The sequence below is a fragment of the Chrysochloris asiatica genome, unplaced genomic scaffold (genome assembly GCF_000296735.1).
Source record: "Chrysochloris asiatica unplaced genomic scaffold, ChrAsi1.0 scaffold00027, whole genome shotgun sequence".
NCBI lineage: Eukaryota > Metazoa > Chordata > Mammalia > Afrosoricida > Chrysochloridae > Chrysochloris > Chrysochloris asiatica.
Window position 1 is genome coordinate 6,503,782 of NW_006408545.1, and position 17,316 is coordinate 6,521,097.

General features: G+C 39.1%; 1 protein-coding gene across 1 annotated transcript in view; it reads right to left on the bottom strand.

The window, feature by feature from the left end:
• The window catches only part of DCBLD1 (discoidin, CUB and LCCL domain containing 1), a 71,195-nt gene that overhangs the window by 10,123 nt on the left and 43,756 nt on the right, over positions 1 to 17,316 (bottom strand). The window contains exons 6-12 of the mRNA XM_006839974.1: positions 12,368 to 12,501; positions 6,842 to 6,882; positions 3,044 to 3,259; positions 1,932 to 2,056; positions 1,152 to 1,299; positions 947 to 1,042; positions 269 to 356 (exon numbers count right to left, since the gene is read on the bottom strand). Coding sequence (XP_006840037.1) covers positions 269 to 356; positions 947 to 1,042; positions 1,152 to 1,299; positions 1,932 to 2,056; positions 3,044 to 3,259; positions 6,842 to 6,882; positions 12,368 to 12,501 — 848 coding nt within the window. The remainder of the gene's footprint in view (positions 1 to 268; positions 357 to 946; positions 1,043 to 1,151; positions 1,300 to 1,931; positions 2,057 to 3,043; positions 3,260 to 6,841; positions 6,883 to 12,367; positions 12,502 to 17,316) is intronic.

Below are 17,316 nucleotides of genomic sequence, written 5' to 3' on the forward strand. Positions count from 1 at the left end.
ACTGGTAGAAGAAAAACAGATACCGTATCACCAACACTCAGCAGGTATGTCGAGCTCAAAGGTTTCTAAAGGATAAGAATTGTTTATAACATATAAAAAATGCTTGAGAATTTCTACCTTTATGCAACTTGCTTTTAAATGGTAAGAAGTTAACACTTTGTCTCGGAATAAGAAATGCTGCTTTTGCACATAGGAGTACCTGAGAAGTCGTTTTCATTTTGTAATTGCTTACATAATTAAAGAAACTAAAAAAATATAAGTCACATACTTTTTGAAGGCTACAAAGATTCCCATTCCAGCGACGAGTAGGGTTCCCAGGAGCACCAATGGAATAGCAACAGTTATAATGTTTATTCCTAAAAAGGGGGGAAAGTCAGAACATTACAACATAAACTATAAACAGATTTCATGATCTAAAACTGAACATTGATTTAAAAGGTTCTGAATTGGTAAGTAAACAGGAGAAATGATTACATATTATCTATCAAAGCAAAAGTAGAGAATTTGAAATCCTGTCTAAATTTGTGGAAATAGTTTTTATTCCCCCAAAAAAGCAGTTTCCAATGTTCCTTGGGGATTCCCATTTACTGTGAGTTTGTTGTTTGGCCCCCAAAACCCAAACCCATTGTGGTGAAGTAAATCAAAACTCATAGCTACCTACCTAATAGGACAGAGAAGAACTGCCCCATAGGGTTTCCAAGGCTGTAGTTGTCGAGAATTAATACTGTATTGGAGTCCTGGTGTGGCACTGCAGGATAAGCACTGGACCACAAGGTGGGTTTGAACCTTTAGGTGGTGGTTCAAACTCACCAGCTGCTCCTCGGAAACCCTATCTATACATGGTCACTGTGAGTTGGAACTGACTTCAACAACAACAGCATCATTGTACTGGGTAAAGCACCAGTTATGCCCCTTACAAAGTCACAAAACAATACAATTGCTGTACCTGCGGGCACTTTTTCTGAGGGAGTGGGCTTTGTGATTGTCTCAGTTGAAACACCAGTAGTTTGACTTGTTTTGCGCCACACCAGTGAATTATTACCTAAAGCAGAAGTGGAAATTTGTGCAAAATCACAAATTAGTAACAGGGATCTGTGAAAGCAAATGACCCAAACTGAGTAGTAACTCCCTGATTGGCCCTGAGCCCCCACCTTGTGTTATCTGGCAGCCAATGAGCTCCACTTTCAAGGCTATCCTCTGGTGCCAACTCTGGGGGATGACCCTCACGTATCTGGCCACAATGGGAGGGATGAAATTGTTCCTCACTGGGTCCCAAAAGTTAGAGTTTCCCTGGAAAACCTGTAGAAAAGAAGTTAGTTTCATTTGAAGGTTCTATTAGTCTTCAGGTCTTTATCAATCTACTCATACTTCAGGATATGAAATACCAAAAGCAAGGGTTGTATCTGTTGCATTCTTTAGGCCCTCTGGATATTGAAGATCTAAGACCTTGCAGACAAAGGCCAAGTTACAGGTGGTACTACTCATCTGTTTGCTGATTTAAATTCCATTTTGGATAAAGAAGTTGAAATTTCCTGGTTGCAGTATCTTTCTCCTTCTACGTCAGTGTTGTGCTAATGATCAGACACCTCAAGGGCACAAGTCATCAGTGTGTACCCCTCCTAATGTGACTGATCTCAAATAGCATCCTGGATCAAGTTTTCATCCCCCAAACTGCCACCATGCTCTAATTTATATGGAAGCAATGGTTTGAAGTTACCAACTATTACTTCCCAAGAAGATCACAAGTATCTCATTCTGAAGTAGAAAAGAAATAACCCTCAAATCTCTTCTAAGACCTTTCTTCTTTTCAGATGCTCAAGGAAGGGCTGTAATTGTATTTTAATAATAAAATATATAATGTAAACACAGGCTGAACTATTTGGAGGTCTGTCCCCTCTACTCAGTTCTCGTTACTCCCAGGTTTCTCTCACCTTTTCTTCATTAGTCATAATTCCTTTATAGGTCCTCCACTTGGAGTTGTTGTTTTTAAAATTCATCACAAAACTCTTAACATAAAAGTTGAAATTGGACTGTGTGGATCCTGTGGTCCTAATTCCTTGTAAGAAAACATTATTTATAAGTTAGTTTTTAAAATATGTTAACATATGTGTTGTTAAGTGCCGTCGAGTCAGTTCCAACTCATAGCAACCAAGTATTGGATTTTCGAGGAGCGAGCAGCTGGTGGGTTTGAACTGCCGATCTTGTGAAAATTATTGTTAGCAGTCCAGTGCTGACCCTACAATGCCACACCAGGAGTCCAACATATAATACCTGCTATATGTTGACATATTATTGTTGTTGTTAAGTGCCGTCTTTTTGACCCAAAAAGACCCGGTATAGGGTTTCTGAGGAGTGGATGGTGAGCTTGAACCAGCGACCTTGTGGTTCAAACTGACTTTGCAATCCAGCACATTAATCCACAACGCCACACTGAGTCCATGTTGACATACTGCAGGTATTATATAATTTCAGATTTCATTTTATTCTCATTGGAAACCTCAGCATTACACAGACCAACTTTTATTAGTTGCATTAAAAAACCTGATAATAGATCAGTGTTTTTGCATTGACAATCTATCAAAAAAAGGTTGTACCAATAAGGTAGTATCCATAAAGACAACACCGTACTGATATTTACAATGCACATAGTTCTTCTCACAGAGACAATAGGAGGATTTGTGTAGCATTATAAATCCACTTCAAGTACTTTCAATTAGAGACAGAGAAAACTATGTAAATCAAAAGTGTAATTTCAACTGAAAGCTATTTTGCATTCAGAAAACTGCTTCAGCCCTTCCCATTATCCCTGCCATCCAGTCAATACCGACTCACTGTGACGTGACCCTACTCACCGTGACGTGACCCTACTCACTGTGACGTGACCCTACACAGGGTTTCCGAGACTCTGCATCTTTACAGGAGCAGACAGCCTCATTTTTTCCCCTAAAGAGTAGTTAGTGGGTTTGAACCATCAACCTTGAGATTAACAGCCCAACACCTAATGCACATCATCACCAGGGGCCCCGATGCTTCCCATAAGTACCTGTGATTTTCGTTTTCTCTCCCAAATCTATCTCTAGCCACTCTCGTTGTTTGTGGTTATTGCTGTTGTCCCCTGAAGCCCAGGAAGGACCTTGATCCTGAAGGTGAGCTTGGCCAGGAGACCAATGAACTTGTTCTCCAATCTCATTGACCCACTGCCAAGAGGAAGAAGCTCTGATTTGCCTGTTAGGTTCCAAACTCAAGGATTTGCTACAATCTAGGAAAAAAAGGAAGAGAAGACATCTAAGATAATGATATAAAATAAAATCACCCCAAAAAGTACCTTAGTGTACTTAGGTGTGGCGCTGTATGCTAAGCACCAGACTGCTAACCACAAGGTTGGAGTTTCAAACCCACCAGCCACTCCTTTGAAACCTTACACAGGGTTGCTATGAATCTTAACTGACTCAATGGCACTTCACAACAGTGTATCTAGAATTATTTAGCTGATATACTTCAATCCTGATATTGAATCAACTGTTTAATTGTTGTTGTAATTAAGTGTTATTGAGTCGATTCCAACCCACAGCAACCCTGTACAGGATTTCCAAGGAGTGCATGGTGAGTCTGAAGCACCAACCTTGCAGACTGACTTTACCAGTCCAGTGCATTAACTGCACCACACCAGGATTTAATTACGAGTTTATATATGACCCAGATTTGCATTTGACTAATTTGTATTATGGTGTCTTGAAATTCTTGTTACTTTTCCTTTTATTTTTTTCAACTGTGGTTAAGATGTGTATAGTAAAACATTTGATGTTTCAACCTTTTTTACATGTATAATTCAGTGACAATAATTTCATCATGCCGTATGTTGTTGTTAAGTGCCTTTGAGTTGGCTCCGACTCACATTTCTGAAGAGCGGCTAGTGGATTTGAACCACTGACCTTGCAGTTCAAACGGACTTTGTGGTCCAGTGCATTATCCTGCAGCATAACATCAGGACTCCTCATGTTGCAAAACCATCATCATAATCCATTTCCAAATATTTCCACTGCTCTTAATAGAAACTCAGTACCCACTAAGTTATGACTCCGTCATCTCCCCTGCTTGCCTTCCTTTGTCTTTCTTGTTGTTGTTAAGTGTCGTCGAGTCAGTTCCAACTCATAGCAAATCTGTATAGGATTTCCGAGTAGCAACTGGTGAGCTTGAACCACTGACTCTACGGTTCAAGTCAACCTTGCAGTTTGGCATACTAGCCCACAGTGCCACACCAGTATTCTTCCCATCCTTGGTAACCACTAGTAAACTTTGGTCTCCATACCTCTGCCAATTCCAGATCTATAAGTGGGATCATTTGATCTATAAGTGGGATCATTTGTCCTTTTGTGATTGACTTATTTCAGTTAGTATAATGTTTTCAAGGTTTAATCATGTCATAGCATGTATTAGAATTTTATTTCTGTTTATTGAATAATATTTGATTTTATGTTATTACCACATTTTATTTTTCATCTATCTGTTGATAAATATTTAGGCTGTTTTGTAAATAGTGTTGCATTGAACACTACTGCACAAGTATATGTTTGAGTTTCTGCTTTCAATTTTGGGAGTAAAATTGCTGAGTTATATTAAGCACTGGACTGCTAACCACAAGGTCAGCAGTTCAAACCCACCAGTCACTCCTCAGGAGAAAGATGAGGCTTTCTGCTTCCATAAAGATTTACAGCCTGAGAAATACTATATAGGGTCGCTATGAGTCACAATAGACTCAGTGGTAATGGGTTTGTTTTGTTTTGTTTTAAAGAAATTCACTGTTTGATTTTTCAGGAACCATCAAATTGTTTTCCAGAGGCTGCACCATTTTATAATCATACCAGCCATGGAAGAAGGTTCCAATTTCTCCACATCCTTGCCAACATTTGTTTTCTACTTTTTGGGATCATAGTCATTCTATGGGAGTGAATTGGCATCTCACTGTAGTTTTGATTTGTATTTCCTTAATGATTAGTAAGAAGAAACCCTGCTGCTCACTGAGAGGTCACCACTTTGCACCACTACTGTTCTGGGGCAGAAAGGACGTGGCAGCCTGCTTCCATAGATTTCCACCTCGGCAACGCTATGGGTGGATCTACTCTGTCCTACAGTCACTGTGAGGTGGAGTGAACTCGAGGGGAGCGGGTTTCGGTTTGGGGTTTAAGGTGATCTGGTGGCACAAATAGGTACGTTCTTAGCTGCCTAGCAGCTCTGTGAGAGAAAGGCGGAACAATCCCTTTTATAAAGAAAACAGCCAAGAAATCCTATGGGCAGTTAGCCACTAAAATTAGGCAATTACGTGTATATACGTGTGTGTGTGTGTGTGTGTGTGTGTGTGTGTGTAGCTCTGGTAGCATAGTGGTTACGAGTTGGGCTGCCAACCTCAAGGTCAGCAGTTTGAAACTCACAAAGCTGCTCCTCAGAAAACCTATACAGGGTTGATATAATGCAGAACTGACTTGATGGCACTTACAACAAAAACAACAAAGATATATATTCTCTCTCTTTCTCTCTATAAAATGGACTCCATATATATGTGTGTGTGTGTATATAATATATAGGAGTCCTGGTGTGGCACTGTGGATTAATGTGCCAGACTGCAAAACTCGCCAGCTGCTCACAAGCTCACCAGCTGCTCCTCAGAAACCCTAAACAGAAACCCTATATATGGGTCAGAATTGACTTGAAAGCACTTAACAACTATATATATATAAACTCAACATATATATAAATGCTACATAATATATATAGAGAGAGCGACTCCATATATATATGTTGTTGTTAAGTGCTGTCAAGTCCATTCTAACTCACAATGACCCTGCATAGGATTTGAGGAGCGGATGGTGAAGATGAACCACAGACCCTGTGGTTCAAACCAGCTTTGCAGTCCAGTGCATTAACCTACAGTGCCACACCAGGACTCCATATACATATATGATGTTGTTAGGCACCATCGAGTTGGTATTGACTCATAACAACCCAATGCACAACAGAAGGAAACACTGACTGATCCTGTGTCTACCTCATAATTGTGCTGTGTTTGAATTCACTGCTGCAGTCACTGGGCCAATCCATCTCATTGAGGATCTTCTTCTTTTTCTCCAACCCTCCACTTTATCAAACATTATGAGTTGGGCTGCTAATCTCAAGGTCAGCAGTTCGAAACTACCCATCGTTTCATGGGAGACGGTTTCTGCGCCCATAAAGATTTACAGCCTCAGAAACCCTATGCAGGGTTGCTATAAGTTGGGACCAAATCCATGGTGCACCACCACCACCATACACACAAACACATACTTATCATACACATATTTGTTACATGTTTAGTGTTGTTAGCCATACATATATTTATACACACACACACATATTGTTATTAAGTGCCACTGAATCTATTCTTACTTCTAGTGATCCTATTTAGGGTTTATAAATAATCCCTTTGTGAGTATGTATATATATATATGTGTGTGTGTGTGTGTGTGTGTGTATGTATGTTTACATATAAATGTGTATATGTATTGTTGTGTAATATATGCAAATAGCTCCTTGTCTTACCTAAATTTCTGGCTTTTATGAATTACATCTTATTTCTAATTTTAGATTTTCTTAAAAATATTTAACATTTTACTTTTAGTATGTGTGAAACCATGGGAAATATTTACATAAAAAGCCTTTTATAACCAGTCTTAATCATCCAAAGGTTATTAGACAAAACAATACCATATTTTACATACCATAAGAGTTAAAACACATGGTAAATATTGAATAAGTTTCACTTATTCAATTTAAACTATTAAATTCTTAAGAAAAGCATGATCCTTACCATTGGAGGCAAACTGAAATCGCTTTTCTGACAGGGAACCACTGAAACAGAAAATACCAACATGAAGAGGTGAGTTGCCTCACTAAAGCAGAGAGGTCAATCTAGTTACATCACAAGGCTTACCGAGAGCTCCCTTACATGTAGTAACTCATGTGGTCCTCAGAATACCTCTACAAGGTTTCCGCTTACACCATCAAATCATCAGTGCTTTATATATTAGAAAATTCAAGGCCATGAAAGGTATGCAACTTTTCTCAGTTCATATAGATGACAAGGAGCCAAGACTCTGAGACATTGCTTTTGAATCAAAATCCTGTGGTTTCCATCATACCAAACTGTATTGGGAAGCAATGTGCAAACAGCCTCAGGAGCAACCCTAAATCCCAACAAGTTAATATGAGTACATGGTGATGAAGGTAGAAAGGATTACTGCCATTAAGGTGCCCTTGGCTTCATCAGTCCCCTTAAGCCATCGTACTCATTGTCATGACCCACTGAGAGGAATGACGAAGCACGATCACTTGTAAGAGAAATGCTGAGCATACCATTTCATAGTTACCTTCTCTTCTGACTTCTTATAGAGTCTTATCCCAGCAGCTCTCTTTCTCTCTACAGTCATACTCCGCCCTAACCTTGCAACCAGCATAAAGTTGTGAACCAGCTTCTGATTCTAGATTTCCAAGGTACAGCTAAAGAAAAATCACAGCATCTTATTGATCTGGAATGAACTGGGTCCTCGCTGCTGTGAGACGGTCCCACTACTCAGCTGGCATTGATTTTCTGCCCTCTAGAGGCCCAATTAAGGAGCTCTAGTAGCGAGTGGTTAAGAATCAAGCTGCTAACCTCAAGGTCGGCAGTTTGAAACTACCAGCTCTTCTGAGGGAGAAAGATGAGGGCTTCTGTGCCCGTAAAGATCTGCATCCTCAGAAACCCTGTGCAGGGTCACTATGAGTCAGAACTGACTCCACGGTACTTAACAACAACAAAGGGCCCCAATTACGAATCAGGCTGCTAATCTCATGGTCAGCAGTTCGAAACTACCAGCTGTTCCATGGGAGAAAGATGAGTCTTTCTGCTCCCCTAAGATTTATAGCCTCAGAAACCCTATACAGGGTCGCTATGAGTCAGAACCGACTCCACGGCACATAACAACAACAACAACAACAATAAGGGCTCCACAATCTGTTTTACTTTCATGGGAGGGAGAACTTATTAAATCAGTCTTGTTCTGCAGTTATCTCCTTCAATAAAGACGAGATTCCTGATGTTCAAGATATCTTCTTCTTAAATCCCTTCCCAATGCTATTTAAAAAGTAAGCAAAATGAATGGAAATTTAGAATCCTCATAATTTTCTTACATGTGTAGTACTTACTGGACTTCTGGTGTGATGCTGTAGGATAAACACTAGAGTGAAAATCAAAAGGTCAGCAGTTCAAATCCACCACCTATTCAGGATCGCTATGAGTCAGAACTGACTCTACAGCATTTAACAACAACACAGTATTTATTGTTGATGTAGAGGTAAACACCAAAAGGTACCTTTCACTGGAATTGGGATCAATAATTTTATCATCAGAAAATGTTGCTTATTATTTAAAATATTTAATTTTGAAATACATTTTAGAATAATGTACAGAGAGAATACTGATGAATCAAATCCAAAATACTCTGGCCAAAAGTGTAAGTGTCTTCCCATCAAAAGCTCCTTCTAATAAAAAGACAACTTGGAAGTAGATTTTTTCTTCCATAGTCTTCATCTCCTCTCAGTCAGAAAAATTTCTTAAGCCTGGCATTTCACAGAAAGTGTTTTGTATCATTTGTGCACTGAATGTCCTGGAGTGGCGCTGTAGGGTAAGCACTGGACCGCAGTCAGTTTGAATCTCAAGGTCGGTGGTTCAAACTCACCAGGGGCTCCTTGGAAAGCCTACACAGGGTCACTATGAGTCAGAAATAACTTGACAACCACTTAACAACAACAGCATGCACTGAATGTAATGTTGACAACAATCCATTCACACATGCGAAAATTCAGACCTGATGGACATAGAACTTGCCTTAGTTCAAAGTTAGTGGCAAGAGTGGGATGAGAACCCGTTCTCCTGGCACTTAAAGAAAGTAGCATGCCATGGCTTAAATTTACATTAAGATTTATTTAAAGCCTTTCTTTTGTCTGCTGTATCACTAATGTTCCTGCAATAGATTTGAAATTTGACTCAAATCAGCCCCCAAGATAACAGCTACAACCTGATAACCTAAGCTCTCTCTCTCCATTGCCATGACACTTTAGAATACTTGATGTTGTTGTGTACAAAGAGTAGTTATAGAAGAAAGGTAACTTCATAGCTGGCCCTGAAGGGAAGACTCCATGGAAGACTCACATCCCCCCATTATACATGGGTAATAGTTTTTCTACTCAACTCAATTAAACAGCTCAAATACCACCACTGAGAGAATTCTACTGGTCAATAAGCCTCTTCTCTTTAAAAGGAACACACCCTGGGGAGAAGTAGCATTCTGAAGCATTCATATATTCATGAATTAACTCAAGTCAGTTGACAGGAACTGCTAGCCTTCCCAGAGGGCTCCAGAAGCAATCCAGAAGAACCTAATGTAAATACAAAGGAAAGATTTCCCCCTTGATGGTTCAGTCCTCATGCTCTATGTGAGGTCAATCCATCTTCCGGATTCCATTCTGGTCTCTGCAAATCAAGGAAGTGACCTGACCCAGGATGAATCCCAGAAGAACCCTGGATATTTACTTTAGGGACCCCTTCTTCCTCAGCGGCAGTGCTTCCTTCTGTGTTTTTTCCTGAAGGCCAAACAATCATGTGTGGGAACATAAGTTCAATGACCGCATGTACAGTGGTTCCCCAACAGCAAAACAACACAGATAAAAAACAACTGCTCCCTGAAGATTTGAGAATTTAAACAAACAAGTGGAAGAGACTATTAATACACAGTTTTCTCTGCTCAGTATAAAATCACACAGAGCTAGAAGGAAAAAGGAGCCTACTACAGTTCCGGATTTTCTATCTCCTCCCACCTACACAAAAGTCATAGCAGACAATAACTATATCGAATACGGAGAAAAGCTCGAATTCATTCTGTACCCCTTTTTTTGCCTGGAAGTTTAATTTTAAATTTATAAAGCAACTTCCTATGTACTGAGCATAATTATTATGTAGCAGACATAATTGAGAGAATAAACTCTCAACTCAATAGTTTTACCACAAATAATTTTTCTAACTATGTTGAGGAATTTCCCTTTGATTCCTACTTTGTTAAGTGTTTTTTCAGGAATGGATGTTGGATTTTGTCAAATGCCTTTTCTCCACTGTTTGATATGATCATATGGCTCCTTTCATTTTTCTTATTTATATGGTGAATTACACTGATTGTTTTTCTAATCTTGAACCATTCTTGCATCCCTGTTATAAAACCCACTTGGTCATGATGTATTATTTTTTAGATGTGCTGCTGGATGCTGTTTGCTAGGATTTTGTTGAGAATTTTTGCATCTATATCCATGAGGGATATTGGTCTATAATTTTCTTTCTTAGTGATGTCCTTCCCTGGTTTCATATGAGGGTTATGCGTGCTTCGTAAAATGTATTAGGAAGTTTTCCATCCTCTTCTATATTCTAGAATAATTTGAGTAGAATTGGTGACAGATCTTTCCTGAATGTTTGGTAGAACCACCAGTGAAGCCATCTGGGCCTGAACTTCTTTCGACTGGGAGTTTTTTGATGACCTGATCAATTTCTTCTTTTGTTATGGGTCTGTTCAGGTTTTCTACTTAAGTTTCACCTGTTTTTCCTCCTCTCTCCTTATAAAAACTTTCTGAGCTTCTCTTAACAGTTCATCACCTCAATCTTTTTGTCTTGGTCTCCATCCTTTAAGGGAGAACATCTTTGAAACTGATTCTGCTCCCCCTACTGACCAACACAAAGCATAGGCTATCTCCTTCTGAGAAGGCCTTCTTTAGGTTTATGCCTTCTAGAATTTTGCATTATAAACTTAAATAGTCTGTGTAAGAATTATATTTGAAAACTACCATACCAAACAAAAAAACAGTCACTAGGAGGAAGACACCCAACGAGATGGTTTGGCCAAGTGACAGCATCGATGGACTCAAGCATGGCAACAGTAGTGAGGTTGGACCAAGATCGGGCAGTGTTTCGTTCTGCTGTGCATCAGGTCACTATGAGTTGGTACCGACTTGACAGCACCTAACAACAACAACAAGCCCTTTATTACTGGAACAGACCCTTTCTCCCTTCTATGAGGATAGGATATTGTCTTCTATGGATCACCTTCTCCAGTTTTCTTTTTAGTTCCACTCCTAAGAGTGGAATTTCCAGCTCTCCCCTACTGTCTTTTTTAAACCATATCCGTGAGTCAATCTTTCCTTCCTCCTCTTTAGTTATAGGTCTCATAGTTGTCTTCATCCATACTTCACCCTCTCTAATCCTAACCTAATCTTACAATTAGGTACCATTACAAAAGATTCAAAAGTTAATTTCTAGTTTTATGAGGGGAATCATTTTTCCTTCACTTCTCTATCTCTGGACATTCTCTTTTGAAATGGCCTGTCTTCCTACAACATTCATCCGCTGGTAGGCTTGGGGACCTGGCCCAGTCCTCTTCTCCCTTTCCTCTGAAGAGGCTTAGCCCTGTAATCACTGTCCCACTTCCCTCAAGAAAGGAGTCTTCTTGTTCTAGCCTCTTATTTACTCTTTTATTCACAGTAGATATCATGATTCTGGATTTCTGCTTGTTTTTCTTCCTCTCTCCTTATAAAAACTTTCTGAGCTTCTCTTAACAATTCATCACCTCAATCTTTTTGTATTGGTCTCCATCCTTTAAGGGAGAACATCTTCGAAACTTATTCCGCTCCCCCTACTGACCAACAAAGAGCACAGGCTATATCCTTCTGAGAAGGTCTTCTCTAGGTTTATGCCTTCTAGAAGCTTAGGGAATCTGAAAGCACTAAAAGCTAAGCTAGAAACATTTAGAGCAATTGACATTTGTTAATAAAAACCTTATTTTCTTCCCCCACTCCTCAAACTATTACTTGCCAAGAGACTGTCTCCAGGGGGTTTTAGAAAGAGCTCAGTAACTTTTTGAGTTTGTTTTACTTCACTGCCTCCTTCAATATTGTATGTAATATTGAAGAAAACCAGTATAAATTGAAAAGAAATAAGCCTTTATTCTCTCTTATTAAAGCATTGGAAAGTATAAGTACTCCTCTGTCAAGTCAGTTCTGACTCAGATCAACCCTGTACAGCGTTTCCAAGGAGGAGCTGGTGGGTTTGAACTGCCAACCTTATGGTCCCCAGTGCAGTACTGATCCTATGGCGCCACACCAGCCATCTACTTGAAAACCAAATTGGCCTAAGGCTCACACATAGTTTCCCCCATTGACAAACCCTTAGTGTCACATCCCTGCAGTCCTTCCAGAATTGTGAACTGATGAATTATTCCTTCAGATGACCTTCCTCTCAGACAAAAGGCAAAGTACTTACTCCCTTGAGAGCACACCATTGGCCAAGGTTCCTTCATACAGACTTAAGCCTTTGCTTTGAAGCACGCTGATCTGGCCACCCAGTTCATCTGCAATGACTCCTGCATGGATGGCAGCTTTGCACAATAAAGAGGTCTGAAATACAGCAACATTATCATTCATAGCTTACTTAACACATTAAAAAGCAGAGTTGGAACTCTCTGTTTTGTTTCTGTGATAATTTACACCCTGGACCCCACCCAATGAATGATGCTTCCAGCTGGTCAAATGCCTGCAGTCACCTCCCACCTAGACTCTGCACTGGACAATGCCACTTGCATAGTTCTGCTGCACTTAAGGTGGCCCAACCTTCTGTATGAGGTGCCATACCTGTGTGACCTTATTAGTTCCAACTGATCTCCTACTGTGACTGTAGCCACATGAGAGATCTCAGGGGAAGAAAGGTTAAGAACCATCACCATCCAGTCTAAACTGATAACACACCAACTCATCAGCAAATAAAATGAGCGTAGTGGTTACAAATCAGCCTACAAATCGCAAGGTCAGCAGTTCGAAACTACCAGCTGTTCTGCGGGAGAAAGATGTACAGGGTCGCTATGGGTCAGAACCAACTCCACGGCACATAACCACCACCACCACCAATTATTATACGCCATTAAGTTCTAGAGTAGCTTGCTAAACAGCAATAGAAAACGGATGCAGCTTCTAATACTAGGCTAACCAAGTTACACATACTAAGTGTCATTTGAGAAGATGAGCCTTTCCACAGTTACATTTGCTAAATAATTTAGAGATTTAACAAAGCATCAAACACAACATGGAAAGCAAGGCACAGAACGCTACATGGAACAGAAAACTTCCTGAAGGTCTTAGAATAATGATGTGTAACTAAGGGCCCGCAGGCTCTAGCTCCGTTCCTGCATCACCTCAGAGAGGGTCACTCAACAGGGCTTTAGCCCTCCATGCACAGCTCAGCATGCTGCTGGAAGCTCTGACAAACCAAGGAGAAATTGATGGGCTCTGGTTAATAGGTCATCATGGGACTGGAATTGGCATGTCAATTGGCAAGGGATGACTTTTTCCCTGGGGTACACATGCCTGCAGGCCCCTGTGAATATAGTCCAATATGAGAAGGGTCATTTTCTAAATAAACTTTAGAAATTCTTCACTTCTTCATAATGTCTGCTGCCAAAAATAAAGAAAAGTAGCCAATAAAATTGTTTTCAGTAACTGGATTTAGGAGTTCCTCTATATGTTAATGCTGATTAACTTTTGGCAATGGGGGAAAAAAGTCTCTTTCAAGATACAACATTATGAAGACCAATAAAATTAACTTTATTTTGTATTTAAGTAGATGCAAATAAAATTGAGTCCTTCTGTGATCTTCACTTTAAAGTTTACATTTCCCAAACCACACTACATTTGGTAATGTGCATCAGTGTTGTAGTGATCACTATGAGAACCAACAACAACAAGAAAGAAAACTTCGGTAACACAGAAGAAATATGAGATTGTGTAAATACACAAAAAATTATACTTCCTAATTTATAAAAAAATTTATAAAATTCCTAATTTATAAAAGAAGAAAAACGATAGTTTCTTTAATAAAAACAAAGGATGCATTTTTCTTTTTCCTTACATTTCTTTCATTAATATCATAGCATGTGGTGGCTGCACCAGGCTGCAGGAGAAAATGACAGTCTCCACAGGAGTTAAAGGTCCTCATAATTTATGCTTCTTGGAAGAATTCCAAGGAGGACAAAAATGAGTAGGTGATGGTACGGTTAGCTGGAGCCTGGAAGATGATGAAGGCATGACACTTACAAGGTGGACAGGCATGATTATTGTGTCACCAAGGACAAATTATGAAAACAGAAAATATATCCTGCGGACCTAACTATCCTGAAGCACCTCTGTCAATTAGATTTGTAACAAAAATTAATATAAATGGAATAAATAATTCCAGTGGAATGGTAGATGCACAAAGCATACTTAGCAAAAAAGGCAAAATTCCTACAGCACTGAAGTTGTACTTCAGGAGCTAAGATGATTAGTGATGTCCAAAGAAAATATAAAGCGTCCACAGCCAACAGAAAGACAAACATACAACAATTAACTTTAGTGAATCTCAAACTTATCTTAAATCAACAACCTTTTACTCATGTTAATGTAATGATTAAGTATCGCAATGCAGAATATCCACATATTAAGTCAAAGAATTCCAGCTGGTAAACATGACCCAGACGTTTGGAAGAAGACAGCTAATCTATGTACCCCCATTATGTTTTCAGATCACACAGGAAAAACGCAGCACTTCTCTCTTACTAAGGCACTGTCATTTAAGCATTAAACTGGAGTACTCAAAACAGAATTCAAGTTTACAGAAGAAAAAAAAAAAAAAAGCCAACAAAAACCCATAGCATGCATTTTTATTTTTCCTTAAATTTCTTTCATTAAAAAGCTTTCTTATTTCTTAACGGTGTTTTGAACTCAAGGTGCAAAGTGGAGAAGCCAGTTATAATGAAAAAGTTGTTATTTTTAAATCTGTAGCTAAGTTTCTCATCCTGGTTCTGACTAACTCTAATTCTGAATGTGTAAGTCATTTCGTTGGTCTGCACGCAGCTTCCAATTCATCTGTACATAAAATCATTGGGTGGGATTATGTCTAGTATTCTTCTATAGGCCCATCATCTCTGATTCTAAAGAAAACCCTTCCCATGTGAACTATCACATAATTCACAATAAAACATAAAAAGAAAACCCTGTGGCTTTTTAATAGGGTCCACCGAAGGCCTGCCTCCCCTGCCTAAGCCCCAGAATGAAAAGCAAATCCACCCAGTTGTCTACTGGGTAGCTACTATTGCTCTGGGGAATTATCTCTCTCCCTTGGGAATTCTGTCTAGAGATGAGATGGTCCTCATAACAGGAGCTTGTATAGTGTTCTCACTGGCTTGGCATGTTTTAGGGCCATTGGCTGAGAGAACAGGATCACAGATCCACAGACAATAGGATGTACTGGCATTATTGGCCAATGTTGTTGTTAAGTGCCATCGAGTTGATGTCGACCCATAGCGACCCTGTACAGGGTTTCCAAGGAGCAGATGGTTAGCTTGAACCACTGACCTTGCAGTTCAAACGACTTTGCTGACGCATTAGCCCACAGTGCCACACCAGGACTCCTATTGGCCAATAGATATTCTCATTTCCCACAATGCCCAAAATTGGGAGAATTCAATGGCATATACCCTTTTTATGGCACATATTTAATTACAGTTCACACTTTTCCATAATATTAAATACAGACTAAGGAAAATATCTCCAAGAGACTATCCACCAGATCTAGCTATGACAATACTGTGATAAAATTACCTGTGCTTACCAGGAATATTTCCTTTAAAAAAAAGAAAGAAAGAAAGAAAAAAATGATTCTTTCATTTAGTCAACTAAAATAAAATCAATGTTTAATACTTGGGTTTAGGTTGGGTTCTTTTTGCTTTAATTTGTTTAATTCATACTAATTGAACCTAATGTTCAAAAAACTCCCCAGGATCACTGAGAAGGAAGAGTCTGAGTGGAGCATGAATTCCTACCTAGAAAAGCAGTGATGGCAGAGGTGGTGGCGTGAAGAGACAAAGCAGCTGTGGGCTCTAGGCCCATGGACTGAGCAAGGCTGTGTGCCTGTGGGCAGGAGGCTGGCTTGTAGAATGTGCCCTTTGACATTTAAATGAATATATACTTTTTGTTTGTATGTGTACATCAACTATTTTTTTGCTTTGTTCATTTGTGAAACAGAAGATGTAAATGCAGAGCCACAGAGAGGAAGTAGGATAACTCTTGTTGCAGGAGGGGATTGTAATCATTGAGATGAAACAACATGTATAATTTGTTGACTGTAAAGCTGATGATCTTATCTATAAACCTTCACTCAATTCACAATAAAATGGTAAAAAAAATTCCCCTTTAAACAATGGTATAATTTATACATCAATGTTTCTAGCTATTTTTTGAGCTCTAAGCCTCACCAGCACTGCAGGATAATGTTCCACAAGGTTGGCTGTTCAAACCCACCAGTTGCTCCTTGGAAACCCTATACAAGGTTGCTATGGGTCGGAACTGACTTGATGGCACTTACCCACAACAACAAGCCTCCCTGATATGCAAATGTAGAAAAGATGGCTTATGTTAATGGATTTCCTTAAGACAAATTTATTAAATCAAATGCAGTAAGTCTTATGGAAAGGAACTGCAATGGACAGCTCAGAGCAGTTTGATGGAATTACCTACAATTATCATTTCTGAAGTTTAAGAAGTTGCAAACGGATCGGTATGGGATAAGACTAAAACAACTTCCAAAATCAAGTCATTTTAGAATTGAAGCATCTTTACAAGCCTTTCTTCTTAAAAAAAATCATCTTATACTAGGAAGTACTAACATAGTATTAAAAGGATATTTAGTACAAGCATAATATTTTAGATTGCATTTAATAAAACATGAATCAAAAGCAATAAGGTAGAATACAGCACAGTTTTGATGATGTTGATGGAATGATGGCAGAGATTACAAAAAAAGTTTTCTTATTCCATCATGAATTGCTCCTATGTTGCTGAGATATTCATAATTACTGTATTACTCTCTGGTCTTTTTCTGAGTGTGTACAATAGGCACAGGGTCACATTGCATATACTTCTACCTAGATATGCTTTCTCTTCATTTTACAAAGAATTACTGAAATGAGTTAATTTATGGATCTGTTTGACTTAAAAACAGATGGTTTAGTCACCAGTTTTGGTTAAAATGTGCCATGAAAAAACTGACCTGGAGACTTTGTATTTCCGCCTTCAGGGTGAGGCATATCATTTAACTGGCATGATGAAGACAAGCCAACATGGATGCCTTAATTCGTCATTAGGAAGATCAAATCACAGCATTCAAAGAGTTCAAAAAGGCTT